Source organism: Poeciliopsis prolifica, unplaced genomic scaffold (assembly GCF_027474105.1).
Source record: "Poeciliopsis prolifica strain line A6 unplaced genomic scaffold, Auburn_PproV2 SCAFFOLD006, whole genome shotgun sequence".
In the NCBI taxonomy this organism is placed as follows: Eukaryota; Metazoa; Chordata; class Actinopteri; order Cyprinodontiformes; family Poeciliidae; genus Poeciliopsis; species Poeciliopsis prolifica.
Window position 1 is genome coordinate 10898524 of NW_026562381.1, and position 23250 is coordinate 10921773.

General features: G+C 38.4%; 1 protein-coding gene across 1 annotated transcript in view; it reads left to right on the forward strand.

Annotated features, from left to right (window-relative positions):
- Nucleotides 1–23250, forward strand: part of LOC129360634 (tenomodulin-like) — a 66178-nt gene that overhangs the window by 40046 nt on the left and 2882 nt on the right. Inside the window, exons 5-7 of the mRNA XM_055030961.1 lie at nucleotides 5930–6037; nucleotides 15255–15414; nucleotides 17581–17675. Coding sequence (XP_054886936.1) covers nucleotides 5930–6037; nucleotides 15255–15414; nucleotides 17581–17675 — 363 coding nt within the window. The remainder of the gene's footprint in view (nucleotides 1–5929; nucleotides 6038–15254; nucleotides 15415–17580; nucleotides 17676–23250) is intronic.

The following is a 23250-nucleotide window of genomic DNA, read 5'->3' on the forward strand; positions in this document are numbered from 1 at the left end:
TTAGCATATTGCATATAAATTTGTTACCTCCATCAAGCTTCCTCTTCCTCTGCAGAATTACAGCAGAAGATAAAAAAGGTATAAAAAAAAAGACACTTTAAGTTTATTAACAAGACTCAAAATTGTTGTATTTGGTATCTTTTTTTGAGTGAAGAGACTTCCTGCCCTCAAACAAACTCTATTGTGTGTATCGAATACTTTATATCACTCCACACGTCTGCATTAGCTTTATTTTCACTGAACATTTCTCCTTTAACCTTTTCCGGTGATCCCAGTTTGACCTTGTCATGTAGAAAACTCCTTTTTTGTTGAAGCTGTAATGTTTTCCCCTCACATAATGACTTTAAATCTAAACTTTTTTATTTGAGCACTGCTGCCTTAAACATCTGGAACTACTGAGTAGAGAACAAAATATTTCCTAATAGATATAAAGTTAAAAATGTAGATTCATTAACAAAGATCCAGGTAGCTGCAAAACTTCATACACCTTTAACCTCCCAAATAACTTTTAAATCAGATCTTGATTAGTTTGTTAGGTGTGTCAGTTATTTAGCCTTTGTTAGCTGACGACAATTTAAAGCTTCATTAATATCTGATTCCTTAAACCTCATCACAGCAATCAGCAGCTTAAAGCAGCACCCTGGCATTATGAAAATTAAAGTCATCTAAGCTTACAAAGCAGGAGAAGCCCGTCAGAGGACAGCAAAGTGTTTTCAGGGGTCATTTCCTCAGTTTGTAATGTAATTAAGCAGTGGAAGTCAGCATGAATAATAGTTTTAAAGTGGTAGACCAATAAATCAAAATATCTTGTTGGACTGCCAGAGAGGAAAATCAGAGACCTGCTGGATGATTTAAAAGATGTTTTGGTATTTCTGTTGTGAAATTTGACAATGAAATAGAAAGCAAAACCATAGGAGAGGTTTTCAAATTCAAACTTGCAACAAAGAGAATATGTTTGACAGACAGTTAGCCTCAGTTTGTCCCCTGCATGTTGAAGTGCTTACCATGTCCTTTTCTTCCTCCAGGCATAAAGATCACAGGGAATATTTTGTTTGGTGTAGAAAAAAGCAAAGCACCTAAGATTAATCATTTATCAAACAAAGTAGGAAACAAAGGAATGAAGAAAGTGTTCCAAAAACACAACAAGTTCCCCAAAGTTGTAGTTTGATGTCACCTAACAGATTCTTTAACAAAGTTTTACTCTGTAAATAATCCCCAAATCAATATTTTTTTGCTGACACACTTAAAAAGTTATTTAGCGTTCAATTTTTATGTTTCTGGGCACATTTTGATATTTTTGTCAAAACTTGACAAAAACAGCAAAATTTTGTACCTGTGGCCGCACGAGTACCAAGACAATTTCTGCAAAAAGTGGAACCCATAAGTGTTTAAAATGTAAAAAGATTTTCCAGTTTAGCTGCAGATAGTTTTACTGAACCCAAGTAACTCCCAAACAATAAGCCTCTTGGCCCAGTTACCACTATGGTCCGGGTCGGTGTGGCTCGGTTCGTCATGTTGGTTCCATTGTAAAAGAGGCCTATACAACTGAACATAGCAACAACGAGACCGTATGTTTTAGGATTCAACACCAAAAGACACTCAAACATTACCCACACAAAGAACTGAACATGCAGTCCATTACAGATTTATGGTTTTGGGCTTGATGTTTATTTTGTGATTATTAATAAATGATCACTGTGGTATATTTGCTACTGCTGCTATTAGCTAAGCCAACCAGCGGTGGTTGACTAGTTCATTTAAACAGATGCTCCACTTATCTGTCAGATTGTTTAGGTCTCTTTTTAATACTTTTTAACTGATCCGAATCAAATCGGATTCCACAGCACATCTACACGTCCCAATTGTCAAAGTCAAGCTAGCGTAACTAAACTACTTCCCCCTCCCTCGCTATTTTTCTTCTTAATTAAAACTTTTTCCTGACTTTATCATCTAGTTGTAGTGTTGATGAACTATGTGTTTTTCTTCAACGTATCAGGCATATTTTTAAGATTTATCCAGTTATATTGATAACTTCACAGCTAAAACCAATGCTAGTCATTGTTAGCAAGCAGTTTTGTAGCAGAATCTTACATGCGTTGGAAAGGATCCATATCACAATGGTACTGCAGAGTGAGGGCGGAGCTAATGGCGTCAAACAGCGGCATTAGCGGGGTGACAGTAAAACATTACTGCTTGAGACAAACACAAGGCCTACCAGTGTGTTAAGTTTGTCATCGCATTGGTATGCGGGAAATGTTCTCCTGAATACACAGACTATAAAATATTGTACCAAACTACACCAAAGAGGTATTGAAGAGCGATTGAAGAAGAATACCAAATAAACTTCATAGATAAGACCAGTTTTGAAAACCGACTGGCTGCTAAAAATGTGTTCATGCTGTTACACTGACCACGCCGGCCTGAAATATTCATTAGATCAGGTCTGAAGCCAAAGCTTTAAAACCTACACAACAGCTGAAACACAGTCGGAAGATATTTTACTTTGCAAATGCAATATTTGAAGATAATTATGTGAATTAGTAGTTACATTTGGACAAATATCCATGTGTGAAAGGAAAGCAGAGATTCTTTCTTCAAATTTTATACTACAGCAGAACATGTTTAACAAGAGTGAACAGTGTTTTTCTTTCATTTACCACCTGCCAGGTTTTGATCAGACATAACCCTCAGACATGAGTGCTGCCACCTCTCTGCAAAGATACGGGGATATTTGGCTCCTTTCGTGGTCCAGAAGCTGTCAGTAATCAGTTTTGGCTTCCTACCTTCAAATGGCATCTAGCCTGAAGTATGAGGTAGCCACCTGCAATAAATCAACACAGATGTTTCGGGAAATAGCGGGTGAGCTCAGACATTCTTAATAAAAAAAATAAATAAAAATGGCAATTGACTTAGTTTGTTTTCTTTTTCGGGGGGTTAAGCTTTAATTTATCTGTAAAACACAGAAAATTAAAGCTCTCATTGTCTGCAAATGGTGCAGGAGAAGCTGCTTCTCAAAGGTGGTTATGCAGGCTTTATGCATTTATCTTCTCTCAGATAGCTGTTAGCGGTGAGAATATATTGGTCAAAGGGGAATTTAAAAGAAATCTAACCTCTTTTCTTCTGCCATGTGCTCTGCTGCCTCCTCTTCTTGCTGCAAATGAAACGGAACCATCAAAACTTGCCTCAGGCGTTCATCCATCTGAAATTTCTTTGGAGCATTTTTTAAAATAAATTCATGACTGCCAGGAACTCTACTGATGATGATGATGATTATGATGATGATGATGATGAGTGAGGAGGATAGCCTACAGAAACTCAACATCCTCCCTGGATGTACATGATTGAGTGCAACCCCCGAACAGTGGGAGAAGGTCCAGATGCAGCAACAAAAGCAAAGCCAACCTGGAAAATGTGTTGCATTATGTTTGATGCTTCACTTCAGATGTAAAATATCACTGCAAACGCACAATCTTATCAGGTAATTTGGCCTGGTTTCTGGTGCAAATGTCTTAGTTCACTTGGAGTAAGACTAAATTAAATTATAAGTAACTTTCAACAAATAAATAATTTAACATTAAAAAAGTGTGAGTTCTACTGGCAGATTGTTTCACTTATGAGAAAAATGTTTGTTGTAAGTGAAATAATGTGGTACTTTTATCAATATCAAGGTAAGGTAATTTTATTTATGTTGCACATTTTCAGCAACAAGGCATTTCAATGAGCTTTACATTGTTTAGAAGGAAATACAAACAAAAAGGTAAAAGTATAAAACTACATATTGGTTCCCTGTGTGTAATAAGAATAAGTTGAATTTATAAACTAGTTTCTCTGGATTCTTGTTCTGATAAAACTAGTTTAAGATTAGTGAGGTATAAAACTAAATGTTGGTTCTCCATGTTCGATTATTGTTCTGGGCTGTTAAGAAGATGGTACTTTTTAATTTTGTTCTAGATTTGTAAACTAACAGGAGTTTCTCTAAGTCTTGCTCTGATATTAAAAGTATAACGTTAAAGAATGAATATTTACATTACTGTCTTTATTTTCAGTTCTCAAAATGAAAAATTCAACCTTTATCTGAATAGATTTACTTTTTGGAATTCCCATGTCAAAAATATCATATCTTACAGACTATAAGTTTAACTTTTTTCTGAGTTTTATGACTTAAAGTCAGATGTCACTAATGTGTATATTTTCCCTCTTTATAATGCATTTTTGATGTATTAAATGTTAATTAATACAGACTGACATGAACCAATAAAGGCTTTTTTTTAAAAGAAAGGTTAGAACATGGCGTCTAAATTTTGTTTTGGAGATTGTAACTCCATCACAACAAAGACTCCTGCAAATTCTTCATGATGTGTGTGAGGAACAAAAGAAACAAAATGGCTGCTTGTCCAGCCAAATGGCCAGAGGCTGAAGAAAACTGAACTTTGCATTTAGTTATGTTGATATCCCAAGGAAAGAAAAAGCAAGATATTACTAATTAAAGTTTTCTCAAATTGGAAAAAATAAAGTATCAATGAAAAAAATTATTTCTAGGAAACCCAATAATTGTCTAAGACCAGTAATTTCTTAACAGTCCTTAATAAATTTACTCAAGATAAAGGTTGGACTTTAGAGTTCTGCATTTTTTATCAATGTAGTTTTGAGTTTTTACAGTTTGAATATGTTTCCAGAAAACTCTCACAACTTTAGCTGCGACGGAGCCGGATGTCTTGACAGGCAGCAACATGTTATCAGAGACTTGGAGCATGCACATACAAATATTTCAGCAGCGTCTATTAAAATGAAATCACTTTTCCATTCCCATTCCCTGTGTTAATGTGTCTTTCTTCATTTTCTGCTTGACCAGGCCCGGTAATCATTGGATCTCATCGTGGCGTTGCCCTCTTTCCTTCTTCTCACCAACACAGCCGGCCCAAATTAAACAAAGACTCATCACAATAAAGCCTGGCATAAACATCATGCTCTCCTGCTCCAGACCATTATTGCTCTTTTCAGAGATAAAAATCACTTGTATTAGATTATGGCAGCCATCACTTTGTTCTGCGTCTCTTCTATCTAGTTTCCAGAGTGATGGTACTGCAAAAATTTACAAAAAAGTGAAATTATAACCACATGGTTACGTTAACAGATTAATAAGAGACGTTGTAACAGCCTTATGTGTTACTGTAATTAAATTTAGGTTGAACCACGTCCATTATTGTGCTCTGGTTCATGCAAATTTCACTTCATACAAGTTTAAAGCGGCGGTCTCAGATGTAGATCGAGCCGTCTATTCTAATACAGGAAGCTGTGCAAAAAAGAAGAAGAGGAAAATTAAAATGAGCTCCAGAAAGTCTTTCAGCCTTATTCTGGCTGAATATCTTAGATTAACACAGAATAGCTATGAGGGGAAAAATCAACAGATCTTCTCTGCCTTTTGAGGCCCTGTGTGTCAGACTGAATGGCGCCGCCGTCCACGCGGTGGAGGATCATCATTGGAGCTGAAGAGAGCATCTCCACACTCCAGTGAGCAGATTAAGAGAGTGACAGGGTCCTATGACTGGCTAATTCAATGGGAGCGCTCTCTGTAGAAAACACTTCATTCTCAACAATGTCACTCGGCTCTCCGGCGTGATGCATCCCGCCATGCAGCCCCGGTGGAACGTCCCCTGCCTTTTTCCTTTTGCTTCATCCAGCTTTGAAGCGAGCGGAGAGTTGTGAAGGTCCAAGCAGTCATCAATTTTATATAAGCAGAAGGAGTTCAAAACACACCTCTTCTCATTCATTAGGTTTAACTTTAACAACTTTGGCTATCAGTAAAAAGCAGTGTTTTAAAATGAACGCCGCACTTCTTACGGCACATCCACATCACAGACGGCACGATGAATGATACATACATCTGAATTTCTGAGTGCCTCTTCATTTCTCTTTCCTTTTCAAAAAGGGGATCACTGGGATACGGTTTGCTGAACATCAGAGGTGCTACATCAGGACCCAAACGAAGAAACTACCCACAGTGGACGAGGCGGAGGCTGACGGCGGGGAAAGGACGGTACAGTACACCTTCATGCTCTTCCTATATGCCGACCTGCAGGAGGCGGCCATGCATATTGTCAGAAGATAACCAGCACTCAAATCCTCAGTCTGTCCATCTCATCCTATCTCCCCTACCCTCACTGAGGAATAAGCTGGGGTTTGTGGTGCCTGTGAAACTGCCAGAAAGCTAACCACAAACCCTCTGCCTCTTTGTGGCTCACATCAAATGGTGCTTGCTGTCAATCTTGAGCCACCATTAATTTTTAATCATCTCCTCCAAAGACTCTACCCAAATAGCCTAAAGGGGGAAGGGTTGCTGCAGAGGTCTGAGCGAGAGGTAAACCATTAAAATTGTATTTTTAAGCAATGCCTTTCTTTGTAAAATTCAGAAGACTCCCCTTCTCCAAGTTTAGGGTGATTCATTTTAGTTATCAGGCTTCTTAAAGTCGAATGTGAACTTCAGAACAAGGAGTGGGAAAAAATTCAGTCAATCAAAATTCCCATTTTTCAGTGTCACAGTAAAATTCGGCGAGTGGGCCGCGCGTTGAAAGAGAAAATCCTTTCCTCAAACGTCTCAACTCCAAGCATGCTCTCATTTACATTTCAGATTTAAGCTAAGAAGAAGTGGCTGGCAAATATCGCTCCCCACTCATCGCTTTATCTTTCTAAAAAAAGCCAATTGTCAGTCCAGCTTTAGTTTTTAAACTTTAGTAACACAAGCTGTTACACCAAAAAGCATTTTTTTTGTTCCTCTCATCTTCATATTGTCTGATCTGCGTTTACAGATACTAATTGCCCAGGCAGCACCATATGTCCGTGCCATCTCCGTCTTCTTTTGTGTACCGGAAAGCCTAATTGGCTCAATTCGTAGCTCCAGAGTGAAGCATGAAAGGACAGCAAAGTGACTTGGGCTCATCCCAGTATTGACAGACACGCTTATGTTTAATAAAAATAATGGTTCAAAGGGCCATTTAAGCCACGTTTCACTGCAATTTGCTCTCACTGGTGCAACTTTGCCTTTAGGAAGCAAAGAGTCAAGTGGGATTCCTGACTATCAAAGGTTGCCTTAACTTTTACAAATTTGATTTTTTTATTACAAATTTATCTATATTTCAGGAACAATCTTAACCACAAACAACGATGACACTTTATTTGAAGGGGTGTTGCTTAAGACTGACATAACTACTGTCATAAACATGAAGGAGTCTTCCTTCATGAAGTGTCATTTGGTAAATAATCACATTTTTAAAGCAAAGTTGCATTAAAAGTTGAGTAAAAAGTGCATGAAAGGAGTCGACTTTGTATTTTTCTATAATGACATCTTTAATGCAAAGTTGTATTAAATGTTGAATTAAGTGCATTAAAAGAGTTAACTTTGTATTATTCTACTCACTTTTGAAGCAAAACTGCTTTAAAATTTGAAATAAAAAAGGCCACTTTGCATTAAAAGTGTCATTATTTACCAAATGACACTTTATGACAACATTTATACACATTTACAAAGTCTCCTTCATGTTTATGTCATGACCTTCAAATACAGGGTTATCCAAACTACCTTCTTTTTAATTAAATATTTGGCATTTTTGCAGAAGAAGAGTTCAACGCCCATTACATTTTGAGGACTGTAACATCAGAATTATAAAAACCTGATGCACAAAAGAGATTTGTATCAAATGACAATCATGAAGGTTCAATAAAAACAGTGTCACATCTCCCAGTTGTTTTCAGTTTCTGAAGCATCTAATTGCTGTCCTGATCCTCCTTCACCGATTCCACAAGAGACATTTCAGTGTCTTTCCAGCGTTTATCGCGCCCCGTCTGCAAAATGCTTGTTATTCTACCAGATGTGCTGCGGTGCCTTTGAGAAACTACTTGACACCACTCTGTGGGAACATGCACACCTGTTTGGGGATTTTTTTGTGGGTTTTGACTGAAAGCCAAACAGAGAAATGCGATGAAGTTTGATGTGACGCACAGGGTTGGTGAGGTTGACAAAACTTTGTCGTAAAATCACAATTTCGCAATTTTGGTTAAATTAAAATTAAATTCAAAATATGGTTCAAAATACTTGCCAACTACTTCCTGTCATCCTCTTCATGGTTTATGCCAATTGATAAGAAGTCATCAATACCGATCCCATTGCTAGTCTGACTTATCGATTCGGCTCCTTATTGATTCTCATTGAATTAGGAAATAAAATCTGAAGTCCAAAATGTGCACCATGTTGTTGTGTTCCATTTAAACAAAATTAAAACTTAAACAATAAAAATCCCTCCGTCAAACGAACATTTTGCACCTCGAAAGCTTTTATGCTTTTAATATCGTACACTTGTCGGAAAATATATTTTAATTTACTGAAAATATAAATGCTATAAATGTTAATGTGAGATGGAGATTATGCATGTAGGATGGGCTAAGCAAAGAGTCAAACGCTACAGTCGTTCAACTGTTTACTCTTTTTATTATGATTGGACTCCTGAACATGGTGCAAGTGGCCCCAGCTTCGTCTGTTTCTGTGAAATATAACGCAACGCCATCTTGGATATAAATAGGGAGCGTGCTCAATACGTCACACGTTACGGGAACCTACAAGCAGAATCATTAAACTTAATATTTTCCTTCTCAATATTGGGGGTAGAACATGTTCAGGTAATAAACGGTGACCCAAATCTGTCCTCACACTCAGTGCGCCCCCCTCTAATCTGTCCTCCATGAGCATCCACCCATATGTGACCCTGTAAAGGATCAACACGACAAGTTCCTCCTCAAGTGCTGAAGCACACAGGGGTTAAACCTAAGCAGTAATGGTTCCCAGCTTAAACTCAACACAGGCTTTCAAGAAAAAAAGGGGCTCAGAGGAACAGCAGCAGGCTTAGGAGCTGATGGGAAAAACAAAAGAGAAAACTGTAAGAAAACTGCAAGTCGCTGATAAGGAAATGCAGCCCATGTGGTGGGGGAACCAGGTGACAAATACGAATTGTTCGCCAGGTTTTTTTCTCCACTTTTCAATTTTCCTTCTCAATGAAATGTCTGAGGGAGTAATCCCTGAGCTTCATCCCAGTTCCCTGCAGTGTGAGTCAGAAATCAGCAGCTCCCTCCCTCACAGTCTTTAACATTGTCAGTAGATGATGTTTGGTCCATTAAGCAGCTTCTTAATATGGATGGCCAGCGTTCACCCACCGACCCCAAACCGCCCACTCAAGACAACAAAACGGTGCGCAAAGAAACAAAAACACTGCAGAGGATGTAAATACATCAAAGTCCTGCGGTGCACTGTGTGAATGGTTTCAGAATATTCTACAGAAAGTCGGTGAATGGACCGAAACATTCGGGGGGAAATCTGACATTTGTGCTGCAAAATCACAGAAAACGTAAAGCTGAACAGCAAAATTAAATCGAGATTTGGTTTCAATCTTCATTTGGTTGACACTCTTTAAAAACATAACTGTTATTTGCAACGATTGTGTTTTAAATTCGTTTTGAGAAGTTGAAATACTGTCAGTGTCAAGATTTTATTAAAGTCACACCAACTTACAAAAAGTAATATTTACTGTATTTTACAATTTTGAGAAAAGAATGACGGAAAATTGGCTCATTAGCCTTAACTTTTTTAAAGGGTTCAGGGAGTTATTTGTACTTGATTGATTAGAGGCTTTGGGAATTTCAGCTGAAATTAAGTGTTTTTTGGGGGGTTTTTTTGTGTTTTCTGCCAATTTTAGAATTGTATTTATTATTATTATTATTATTATTATTATTAGCAAACTTAATTTTTATTTATTTTTTGTTTTATCATTTATCAGCCTGTGATGTTGTGATTATTATGAAGTACTTTGGTCAGCCGAGGTTCTTGTAATTACTTTTTTACGTATTTGTTACAATTGTCACCATGTTGTGGCAGTTTGTCATAATATAGATAATTTGTAAAAAGATTGATCTCTACCTTGTCTCTGAGCTGCTACGGCCGTTTAAAGAAATGTGGCGAAAACAACCAATCAGAGCCAGAAGGCGGGTTTTACCGCTGTCAGTCAATCTCATGTACTTGCTGTTAAATACGCTAATGTGGATGAAACAATTTACCGTTACAGGAAAACTGTTTAGCTGCCATTATGCCATGCTAACTATCCTAGCATTCAAAATAGCCTATGCGAGCTGCAGCGTTACAAAGACCAAGGGGAAAATGGAGAGGGAGAATGAGCAGCGCCACACAAGACTGTGATTGACAGCACTAAGGCCCTCCTCCTGGCTCTGATTGGTTGTCTAGTTGCACTAGTTGCAGAGGAGATTTTCTTCACAGATTATCTGTCACAGCATAGCAACAGTTTTAACAAATATGTAAAAAAAAAAATATTTTTTTAATAAAAATGACATACATCACTTTTATAATAGTCATCAATAAAGTACTTACTAGTATTTTTATGGTAAATGACTTCAGCATAGAAAGTATAAAGTCTACTTTTTATGTCTGCAGAAATGTAATTATTGTGTAATTTGTGTTTAATATCAACACAATCCAATGCAAAATTGAATCCTCTTTGCAATCTGAAAATATGAAGCAAAGGTTTTTAACTCTCTAAAGAAGAAAAGAGCACCTGTGGGTCTGACCAGCCTAAAAAAAACATTCCTGTCACCTCTGGGGTCTTCTGCTTGGAGGCAACCAGGCGGTGTTTCTTCTTTAACCCACTCTGGTTTTCCACATCTCTTCTTCTCCACTGAACCCACCGGCTCCTGCTGAATTATTATGAAATCTAGTAAATCTGTGGAGATTAGCCGTTATTACTAATCACATTGAGATCATGATCTGCCGTTTTGGGATCTCTGCACTCAAAAGATCCTGTAGCTTTTGTCCCTTAAACAATAACAGAAGAGATTTTGTCGATGTGAATTACAAAGCCCTCAAAACACAACCTGGTACCTTATGCTCTGCTGCCAAGCATATGGCTTCTCTCTGCATCAGTCTCATTTAAACAAGGTTTGCTGCATGAGGTTAGAAAAAAAAGTCTCACAGACTTATGGCTTTTTTCTCTAGATTACAACCACTAGATAAAATACCTGATTTTCAAAAACCAGCGTAATTTGTCCCACACTGAACACGGTACATTTAAAACTACTGCAGGCTGTTTCTAAAGCTGCAGCTCAAAGAAACAGGCTAAAAAGGTAAAGTGGTCAGAAAAAGAGAGGCAGGCTTAAGGTGGGCTTCACCTGAGCCAAAATATTTTTTTCTCTTAGAACCAATTTATCCAGGCTTTTCTCCGACACTGACTGGGGTTTTTTTTTTAGTTTTCCATTTTGATGAAATGTGCTATTCAAAGTGAAAAGGTGTAATTTAATGTAATTTAAATTTCTTTTAACCAACATTTATATTCAGTCACTTTAAAACTTTTTGGTTGGTATTAAATCCAGTTTCTTGTTATTAAAACATAATTTAAAAACCTTGTTTTATATTCTGAAACCAATTTTTATTCTTGTGTAACATTGGCTGTGTTTTCATTGACCATCAAATCTCACAAATTGAAATTACAAAAATAATTTTGCTTAATAGAGACCGCAGCTCTGATCGGCTGAATTATGAATATATTTTATCTAACAGTTTACGTCCATCGCTGCTGTGATACTTGATGCCTTATTGCATCAAGTATGCAATAAGACATACTTATTGCCTTAATCACCAAGTTTATTTAGGTGGGATTTTAATTTTATTCCTTATTTAATGGAAACACAATTGTGTTTCCAGCAGGATATCAACAAAAAATTGTGCATGTTTTTAATGGAAACAAATTGTGAAACATGTGTTTCATCCAGATGTTAACAAATATGTGTCAAATAACTAAAATAAAAGAGAAGTGCAATTGGACAAAAAACAATGCAAATAGCTAATAAGCTGCTGCCCCCTGTTGGACATGTTTAGTATTATATTGTTGCTATTTGCTTTGCACTGTAAAACATTTGAAGGTGTTTTAACTTGAAAATGAAAGCCCAGTTGCTGCCTGGAAAACACAATTTAAGTCAACAAGAAAATTGTTTTGGTTTTAACTCAGAAATTAAAGTTCATGAAGTCGATTTGACAACAGGAGACAAATTGTCTAAACATTGTTTTTAAGTTCATTAATATTGAATTGTGGGTTTTAACTTAATGCTGCAATGTAAACCATATAACTATTGCACAATATGCAAGAAAAAAAACTTCTATCTATTATTTTACTCACAATATCACATTAAAATAATTATTTAGAATAATAAAATTTCAAATTTTAATAAATTTTGTTAAACATCACAATGAATTCCACTCAAAAACATTTTGTGTGAACAGGACATTGAAATAACCACAAGAGTCAGATCAATGTAACGTAAATTTATTCGACTTTGCAAGCAGAAGACAGTAAACGCAACTAAATGCGGCTCAAACGTTTTACAGTGTGTGAATCAGATGTTTTACTTTCTTAGCAGAACTTGTCAGTCACTAGTTAACCAGATAAAAAACCTCCGTGGCTTTGGCATGTGAAAGCTCTTGGGTACGATGAGAAAATCTTTGTTGATCTCTGGCAAACAGTGGCGCTTAAACAATGTGTCATGTCGACAGGCTTTTCCCCCCTTGGGACACGGTGGCAGGAGAGGGTAAATTTGTTAACTACAGCACAACTGGTATATAATTAAGTTGTGCACTGTAGGCGAAAGCCATACATGCTCCAGGAGCAGGCTGCTGGAAAACAAATTGCCATCATTTCCAAGGTCCAATACATGATAAAAAGTTGCTTGTGTCTTAATAATATATCATTTGTCAATAGAAAATGGAAAAGCCTTTCAGAAGTGTGTACAAACTGGCAGTGTGTAATCATGTTGTCTTTGTGCTTGTCAACTGGCATTTAGAAATCCATGCCCCATGCTAAAATACTGACCTTTCCCACTTCCCCCTGGGTGCTCTCTCTCTCTCTCTCTCTCTCTCTCTCTCTCTCTCTCTCTCTCTCTCTCTCTCTCTCTCTTCTCTCTCTCTCTCTCTCCTACTGCAAGTTATTGGAGTCGTTTCTCAACTGTGAAGTCAAAGTCTTGTTGTGAGCCCCGTGTCCTGACCTCCATTTACTTCCCAGTGAAGTCTCACTTGGCTCCAGTGGTTAAGAGGTCCAATTAGAGAGTGCTGTTTGTGTTTGATTTTAATTTCTGCTGCACAGCGCCGGAGCACCACCTCTGTTGTCGTACCACCATCACCATGCGGCACACTCCAGTCGTCCCAGTTATCATTACTGTTCTGCTTGGTGATTAAAAGTGAAGGAGAGTGTAAAAAAAAAAGGGTGAATACCTCCTGCATCCAACATGACCTCTGACCTAGCAGAATTGGCTTAAAGGTGACTTATAATGCTTCCCTTAACAGGTTGAGATGGGTCAATGGCCTATACAAAACCTGCTCAAAAACCTTCTGAGATCAGTTCTGCCTGTTTTGAGCTCATTTAAAAATGAGTTATTTTATGGCCTCCTGTTTCTTTAAATCCAAATGAGACGTCACCCAACTGGTCACTGAATGACGAATCGTACCGTTGGCTCATGCACCGAAGAAATACTTCTGGGTTATTTTTAAAATGTATCTCAATAAAGTGTAGCATATTTATTTATGTTAATTCAAATACTTGTTTCAAGATAATAGTTGCCATAATTTAATCCATAAATTATAATTCTGTCGAGGATTGTGTATTGGACCCATTGGAACGGTAAACTACTGTCAGTACGCCCTCTAGTGGACTCATCATGGACAAAACAAGACTTTATTTTTATAATAATCGCATCTTTTATGACATTAACTGAAGGTGTTAGCAGATTGTAGACTATATAATGTCTACAATTTATTACTTTTGATTATTGTTCACAGGCACATACAAATACCTGATTTTTTTTTCAGTAGCAGTCCAGCAAAATGTGTTTTAACCATTTTTATCCTTATTTGTTTTTATTCTCCTGCAATCATTCACTACTTTTACAACTACAATGACATAGGAATAGAAACAAATACCCTCCCTCCAAGTATTTCTTCTAGCAAATGCTCAAATTAGCTGGTGGCACGAATCGAAACACTTGAACTCAGAACTAGCACTCAGCTGGGGTTGCTAGGTAACGGGCTGGAATTCCATGGGGTTGCTAGGTAACGGGCTGGAATTCCCTGGGGTTGCTAGGTAACGGGCTGGAATTCCCTGGGGTTGCTAGGTAACGGGCTGGGCAATCTGTGCTGATTGGTGACGTTACATTCAGAAGGTTTTTGAAAACAGCTCTTTTTCTAGACACTAAAAGACTTTGTTTTTGTTCTGTTTTTAGAAGCAATAGAAACCCACATGGAAATACAAAAACAGGCAAAATGTGCATCTTGTGAAATGCGCCTCCTCTAAACTGAGCTTTCTGGGGGCAGTTGCTACTACTGATAAACAAAAAGCAGCAAATGGAGTGAAATTGTAACTCAAGTGAGAGTGACAGCATCTAGATGAGGGAGGGGGGCAGGACCCAGTATAAATGATTCCCACTCCTGCTATTGCCCCAGGATTCTACACCATCAAGCTTAACTAATGTGCAATTAAGCTGCAGACTGGAAGAAAATCACCTTGTAAAAACATTTGTCAAGTGAACTTTCTCTGTCCTGCTTAACAAGGAACAAGAGAGGGTTTGTTTGCGTGTGTATGTACATGAGAAAATAAATATCTGCACTGTTAGGGGAGAGCATTAACAAATCCCCGTCATATGTCTTTATTAGACAACACTGACATGCAGTCCCTATCATTAAGCAATAATAGTTTACTTTACAGCTCATGAACTACAGTACCAACAAATTAAGCCGTCTGATGGCGTTGGGTGCAAAGTAAAGTCTGGAGGGTGGAGGGAGAATGCACGACTTTATTGTGTCTGTCACATTACGCGACATTGCTACCACTCTCAGAGTAATGAAGACCACTTCTAAAGTCATTTAAAAGTCAAATCATCAGCTTCTGTGAATTTCAATGATGTATATTAGAAAGAAGCATGCCAGGAGCTTGAGAGGCGGGCGAGAGCAGGGGAGGGCAGTGGGTGTCAGGAGTCAGGAGGTTGCTCTCCTCTCTGAAGACACAAAGGTGATAGATGGAGCTACAAGGCTGGAACAGCTCCAGGGAGAAGAGTGCAAATGCAGGACAGCGAGGTGTTTTTAGCAGGAGCCGACATGCTTTTTAATGTGTTTGTGTAACAGACGTGCAGCCGCGAGTGTTGTGTGCGGTGTCGTCCGGCAGGTTGACGAGGCCGAGGCCGTGGATGTGCAGGTGGAGGACTCCAGAGTGTGGGTTCCTGCCGAGGAGCCCGTCGTTAACCCGGACTTCCTGCTTGACTCCAAGATCTGGGAGATTTGCCAGCAGATGCCCATCCACTGGATCCATCCCTCCCCCATGACTGGTGAGAGCAGGGGGCATATCTGCCTCTAAATGCAGACTATTAAGACTGTAGCTGCAGGGCTTCCCCACAGGCCATGTGGAGGTCCGTGGAGGCGGCACGATTTACCAACTGCATGAGCAGCTTGTTCAAGCTGCTCTTTGTGTGTCAGGAGAGTTTAGAGGCTGAAGGGCTGCGATGGAGGGAGAAATCAGAGGAAAAAACACCACTGAATTTGAAATTTGAGTCAAATGGAGGCACATCTGTGCAGGAATTTTAAAGCAACACCTCAAACACACTGCTTCCCTGTTGAACACTGGGAAAACATGGAAAGTAAGATTATGTTTCCCAGGGTCCACATTATGAAAAATAAAACATTTATTATAAAAATAGTTACACACACTCAACATAATATTAGAAACATAACATATAACACTTTATATAATGAAATAGTTACATTTTATTAGACACATAGCATATTTTCACTGTTATAACTCTGTAATAAAATAATTACGCAGGCTCTTTTAAAAGCTCCAGCATTTGTTACATTTATAACAGCTAAAGGAAAAGAGTTTCATGTTTTCATTCCTCTAAAAATAATTTTTTTGTCCAGCGGTTTTGTTGAACAGTGAAAGAGTGAAACAACTTTTTATTAAAATTGTGTAAAATTTGGCCAAATAAAAATAGATTTGAAAAAAATTGGTATCTTAGATACCACAATATTTAAAAAAGTCTTAAAAGGTCCATTTATTGAACCGACTTTGTGCATCCTGATAATATTTGTGTTTCTGGAACAATTAGCTCATTTGGTTAAATATATTTCTGAAGCTCTGCAAGTGTCACAAGATAATTATGCAAATGATTTGAGGGATTGATTTGTTCTGTGATGAACAGAACCAAAACTGTCTCTTTAAAAACAGATTTGTAAAATCTGTTTTTAAATCTCAGAACGAAAAGATCTTGTGAAGATTCTTGTTGAAGCAGGTAAGAAAGTATCATTTCCAATAATTAGACAAGTCCCGTCCCGCTGGACTGAAAGGCGACTCAAGAGAGGAAGAAGTCAAAAGAAACAACTATAAACTGGGATGATTTATGCAGAAATGTCCTGTTGTGTTTGTTCACAATGATCATGGTGACATTTTGGAGGAGTAAAGGGAGAAGCTCGCCAGCCGAAAAACACCAACAGATGGTATCAAGAGGAAAGAACAACATTCTGTAGAAATCTTTTATCAACATCTGAAGATATGAGCCAGGAAGTTGAAGCTTTCTACGTATTGTGACCGTGACCCTAAGCAAGCTGCCAAATTAGATAAAGTGGATGAAGGACAAGAAAATCATTGTTTTGGCGAGAACATCACAACAATATTTCTGTATATTTGCTGAGAATATTTATGGAAAATAGAAAAAACAAACTAGTTTTGGCCAATTGTCAGATAAATGTAAAAATGAAAGCTGTAGTCATCAAGATAAATAAGGCTGAGTAGGATTTGATGTGTTTATGATAAAACTAAACAAATTGAACTGAAAACATTTTGTTAAATATAAACATCTTGCAAAGTCTGAGAATCTGTGATTAGTGAGAGATCATTGATACTTTACATGTATCGGTGTTTATTATTCAATTTACAGAAATCCAGGCTTTTAATATTTAACTGATATACTCGTTAGAAAACATTTCTCCTAAAACCTTGTTTGGATGAGAAATATTAATGGAAATGAAGTGATAATGTCACAAAACTGTAATCAATTCAGAAGATCCAATTTCTGATTACTTTTCATCAGTGTTAAGGAATCATTTACTTTAACACAAGCTCCTGTGTATGAGTTAGTTTTGTCGTATTTCTAGTCAGTTATTTGGATGATAATCTAGGCCTAAAATACTTGGTGAGATTTTGTGTTTTTGCAGTGTAAAACCAACGCGCCTGCTTGGTTGTGGTGAGACTGGGATTCCTGGGATTCCTTCCAACATGCTGTAAAACGTGATGTTTCACAAATTATAATTTCATGTTAGTACAACAAGAACATTATTGTTTAACTGAACAAGGAAAAAAAAGAGCCCAGGTTGAATCTGAGCACATTTCACTTGTTAATTACAAAAAGCCACAGGGAGAACAGGGTGAAATTTTAATCTTCCTCATTTCCTTTTCAAACAGCAGAAACTCACCGTCCTCATCTCCTTCCCTCCTGCAGACGCCGAGACTCAGGACGTAGACACGCCCGACACTGAGGTCACAGGTCAGCGTTTCACCCGGGACGTCCCGGACCACATTCCAGTGAGCGATTACGTAAGTGGAGGATCTGCTCTTCCTCTTCCTCTCTTCTTCCTCTCTGCCAGAGACCACACCACGAGATACAGTGAGCTACTTCAATCAGGCCGCTCTGCCTCGACTCTTTCTGCATATAAATTGCTCACTAATTGATGTTAAAACTGACTTTGTGCACCAGAGGGCATAGCAATTGCTCTATATATCTGTTTAAGCAAGGCTAGTTCATTGAAGACTCCCTTAATGTCTCCCCATTAATTGAGAGGAATATCCAGCCTTTCAAAGGCAGCAACTTGTGCCTCGCAGCGGCTGGAGGAGCATTTTCTCCCCCTCCTCAGTCAGCGGACATCTCTGCACAAAGCAGCACTCCCAAGGTCACTCGCTGCTGCACAGATAAGTTGCACTTATTAATAACGCTTTAATTATCAAAGCACATAAACCGCATGCAGAGGCCAAGCGTTGGGGTTTTGCATCGTGCATCCAGACCTCTCAATACAGCGTGATTAATTATCGCCGGCTCTGAGGGAAAATCACGCCGCGCCGTACATTACAGCGCAGTGACAAAAGCAATTCAGACTCTTTTCCTTCAAGAAAATTCAAGCACTTTTCAAGCATTTTCAAGGTAAGTTTTAAAACTCCCCAAACTTTGGAAATAAAATCAACACAAATGAACTAAAAAAAACTGTTTCAGTTCATAATATGATATGATTTATTAATGTTAGTAATAATCTTTTAAACTGAAATAAAACAAAATTATCTCCCCATTACTCTGATTTAACCTCGGAGAGAGAGAACAAAAAAAGTCTTATTAGGTATTTGAAAACAGCTGCTTTCAGCTGTACTTTACGTTTCCCATATTTAAGGTTTTAATCAAATGTTAGATTAGGCAAATTTTGCTTGATGATAAATTTTCCCACAAGTTATTGTGATAAACATTAATGTTGTTGTTTTGAGACAATTTTCAAGAATTGCAATGCTAATGGCACCAAAACGCACAAATACATTTCCTCAAAGATCAATAAACTTTAAATTCTATTGAACATTTAACACTGGAACTGGAAGACATTTAAAACAGAAACAACAAATGAAAGACGATTCTATTCTTTTACATACCATCCATTTCTGCGTTGCCACTCAGTTAATCAAATGAAACCTGGAAATGTAAGTAGTGTTAATTTAGTGCAGCAAAGGGAAGAATAACGCAGAAAAAACAACTCAAAACCACTTTTTTTCTCGCTCTCTGTCGGTTACGCTACACACAGATTCGTTACTTCAGTGCCAGGATTCAACCCAAAAAGACACTCAAACATTTCCCACACAGGAAACAGAACATACATTTTTACGTTTCTAGGCGAGATGCTTATTTTAAGATTATTGAAAAGTGATCGCTGCGGTAGATTAGCTGCAGCTAAGCTAACACTGCGGTGGTTAATTAGCTAATTTAAGCTAATTTATCGCTGCTGTCTACAGAAGATCTGTCAGAGTTGGAGTGTAAGTTGCCATTTTTTGAAATTTTTAACTGAACCAAAACTCACCAGATTCCACAGCACATCTACATGTTGTGGTTGTCATAGTCAAGCTAGCATAGCTGAACTCCTGCCCTCTCCCTCGCAAATTCTTAAAGCTTTTTCCTGACCTTGTTATCTAGTTGTCATATTCTTTCTCGTTGCAAAGCACTGCATAATTTTATTTTCTTTTATACATCAGGTGTACATTTCAGATTTAGAGGATTATATTGATAGCTTAACAGCTAAAACCAATGGTAGTCATGGTTAGCGTGCAGCTTTTAGCCCACCAGCAGGAAAATGGAGGCGGGATCTTCAACGGGTCCGTACAGAAATCAAGGACCTTACTGACCTTGAAAACACATAATTGAAATTCAAGTATTTTCAAGGCCTCCAAGCACCCGAATGATTTAAGATGCAGGTGACACACAGGTTATACAGCTTTATGTTCAGCACTTGAGTCGCCACTTCAGGTAACTTCAAGGATAATGAGTCAGGCTCGCACGCCTCCTCACAGCGATGAGAAACGGAGAAATGAGACGTCGTCCCGTAGCGCTGACATTTATCAGACCCGTCCCAGAAACACCTCAGCTTCTGTCCGTGCAATTAAAACAGACCAGGGGATGAAAAACTCTGCTCCTTTTGAAATGTTCTGCCGCTATCAGCCGAGCAATGCGCACCATTGCAATCCATTCCAGTCCGCTGTTTGTGGGTCTGCTGATAACAAAGGCCTTTGTGGCCGAGCGGAGGGCAGGCAGCAGTCTGTAATTGGGAGTCTGAGCTCTGGCTCATGTCGGTGGGATGCCACATGTGAGCCGCATTTATTTTTATTTATTATTATTCTTCCTCCTGCGCTCATGTAGATGTGCACACACACATACTGGTTCCTTTCTTCTGACACACATAAAAAAACATTCGCTCAGCTCATCTGCATTTCACAGACCTGGGATCCGGTGCCACTCCGGCCCGCAGAGCGCGCTCACAAAGCGGAATAATCAGCTGAGCCCGACAGATATATGCTGCTGAACTTTGCCACAGCTGCCCTGTTGGAGCACAGGTTGGACATCTCGAACTAAATAACTGCCTCCCCTGACAGGCCCGTACAGAGATGGCACCGCCGCCCTTGACCCAAATAGCAAAACAGAGCTTTTGATATGAAGTAACAGGATGTTTTAAAGGACCCCTATTATGAAAATTTTTATTTTTTTGCATTTTTCTACTTTACCTATATATTTCTACTTCCATTTAGCTTTCTACTGCTTCTAAAAACAACCACAGCACTTAAAAAAACAGCCATTTTTTGGCAGAAAGTTAATGTTTTTAAGACAAAAATGAGCCGTTTCGAAAACCTCCAGAAACTTAAGATAATGCGCTGTTGCCTAGCAACCCATGTGGAGCTCCAGCATGTTTGGTCAGCTGGTTTTACTGCTACATGTGCTTTATAAAGGCTGCTGGAAAAGGCATGCGTTTTCTTGCTAACTGACCATTCAGAAACCACTTGTTTCATTCTGGTTGGTTGTGCAGCAGGCTCCACTTCTGCTTTTCAAAGACATACATTTGAATGCACATCTGCTTGCAGCCATTTTTATGCAGAAATGAGCAGACTAGAATCTCATTATCTGAAAATGATTTTGTGCAAAAATTTAATGAACAATTTTTTTGTAAGTTTGAAAACTGTGAATCTTTCTACTTCACTTTTATGCTCTACTGTACTTTGTGTCTGTCAAATAAAAACCTAACAAATAGATGTTATTGTTGAAAATGTATCAAAATATGGAGACATAAGTACTTTCGTAAGGCACTGGGTTTCATTCCTGCCTAACGCTGCAGGAATGTAAAGGCAGCAGAGAAATCTTCACTCTGAACCTAAAGCTCCTTATCACTCTGAGTATACAGGAAAACATGACTGCGCTATTGAATTACAGTACATGGGTTTTCACTGTCATCCCTCCTCACTGTAACACAGAGATGGAAATCTGAGGCCGGGACTCACAGCAACACGTTTCAAATGTTGCTCCATCCCTCGTACCTAAAGTAAAAGAAACAGAGGCTTATTGAATACAAAGCAGGGAACGAAGCGTTATCGCTGCTGTTTTGATCACAGAATGAATGTGATGAGATTTAATAACACATCCAGGGATGTGCTTCATGAAGAGCGGCGATCAGGGTGTGTGAAATAATACCAACAAGTGTGGAGATTAGAGGAGTCATGCTTTGATTCGTTACATCTTATTGAATGACTGACACAGTTTTCTACTCTGCCGACTCATTCACATCCAGTGTCTCGTATTATGCATGGAGGAGTGTGTGTGTGTGTGTGTGTGTGTGTGTGTGTGTGTGTGTGTGTGTGTGTGTGTGTGTGTGTGTGTGTGTGTGTGTGTGTGTGTGTGTGTGTGTGTGTGAGGACGGTGTGATGAAATCAGAGGCAGTGAGGGGGTAATGGCTTTTACTCTTCATTAATGCGGCTTGTTTGTGAGTGACTGTCTCAGATTTCCCAAGGTGAACTATTCTTATCACCTCAGCTTCCCATGAGAGACGGCAACTCAGAGCGAAGGCGTTTAATATGTAGTCTGCGTTTCAAAAGGATAGCTCTGATTAATTCTCTTTAAGCTACAATGCTGCCCATTGGCTGTTTGTGTTGATAAACGTCATTTGAATAAAATATTTCCTTCATTTCTTCTGAGTCGAAGCGCCAGACTTGGTTACATCCCAGTTCGGGCTGCGAGCGGCAGATAAGATTATCGTCGGTCCATTGACAGCCTTCGTGTTGTTTCCATAACAGATTGTTGCCTGGAAGCTGATGACCTGAAACCCGACTGGAACAATAAATCATTAAAAGCCTACCTGAGCCTGTCATAGTCATAAATCAAACGCAGCTATGCTCGATGTTTATCTGTCGCACCGTTTCTGTGTGTTTTAAATATGTCTCGTGAGTGTGAGTAACGCCGCTCGCCTTATCAACGCTCCAATCAGACGCATGACAGACTCCCTCACTGCTCTGGCTCTTAGCAAATTCACAGAACGACTCGCATCGCCGTCAGCTTCTTCACTTTTTAAAGCATCAATACGTGTTATTCGGATTTTATGTAGCCATCAAACCGATTGAGGCAAAAGTTTTTATACTCTAAAAACACAAAATCTTAAAGTACGATATTTCAGTTTCTGGTGCAAATACATCAGTTCACCTGAAATAAGACAAAATTACCTTGAGGTAACTTTCAGCAAGAAATAGCCGCTTAATTCCTAAATATTGAACAAAAAATGAAAACTGAAGTGGAACAAAAACTTTTTAATTTTTCCCATATTATGAGTTTTAAGGACATTAATAAAAAAATATGGGCCAATGTTGATATCAGACTTTAATACGGCTGCTATGGCCGATAACTGATATTTACTGATATTTACAGCTCTGGAAAAAGTTAAGAGACCACCTGGATTGATCAGTTCATCTGATTTACTTTTTATAGGTAAATGTTTGAGTAGAATGAATATTGTTCTTTTTTTCTATGAACTACAGACAAAATGTCTCTTGAGATTACAAGCAAAATTTAGTGTTTATTTGCAGAAGATGAGAAATAGTCAAAATAATGAAAGATGCAATTCTTTCAGACCTCAAATAATGCAAAGAAAACAACAAAACCACCAAATATTGATCTCAGGAAGACTTCAGAGATCAATATTTGGTGGAATAACTGGGAGGTTTTCAGTGGCTTTCATTTTCTTTACTGCTTCAACACCAGAAAACGAAATAAAACAAATGGCAACAATTTGTGAAAAAATATTGGTTATTAATATCGACCTGGTTTTATTCACCGGATCGAAACCATCGGTCTCCCCATATGTAAAAAATGTTATCTCCTCTTTCTTTCTGTTCCCAGTGTTCCCAGTACAAACTACAGAAATACGCCACTCAGTCAGAAACAACCAATCAGAGGCAGGAGGAGGGTCTTAGTGCTGTCAATCACTCTCACTTGCTCATAAGCTTCAACTGCTACGATATAGCCTGCCATGAATGCTAATGCTAGTTTTCCTGTAATGATGGATTCACACATTGAGCAGCATACACCAGATTGATTGACAGCGCTAAGACC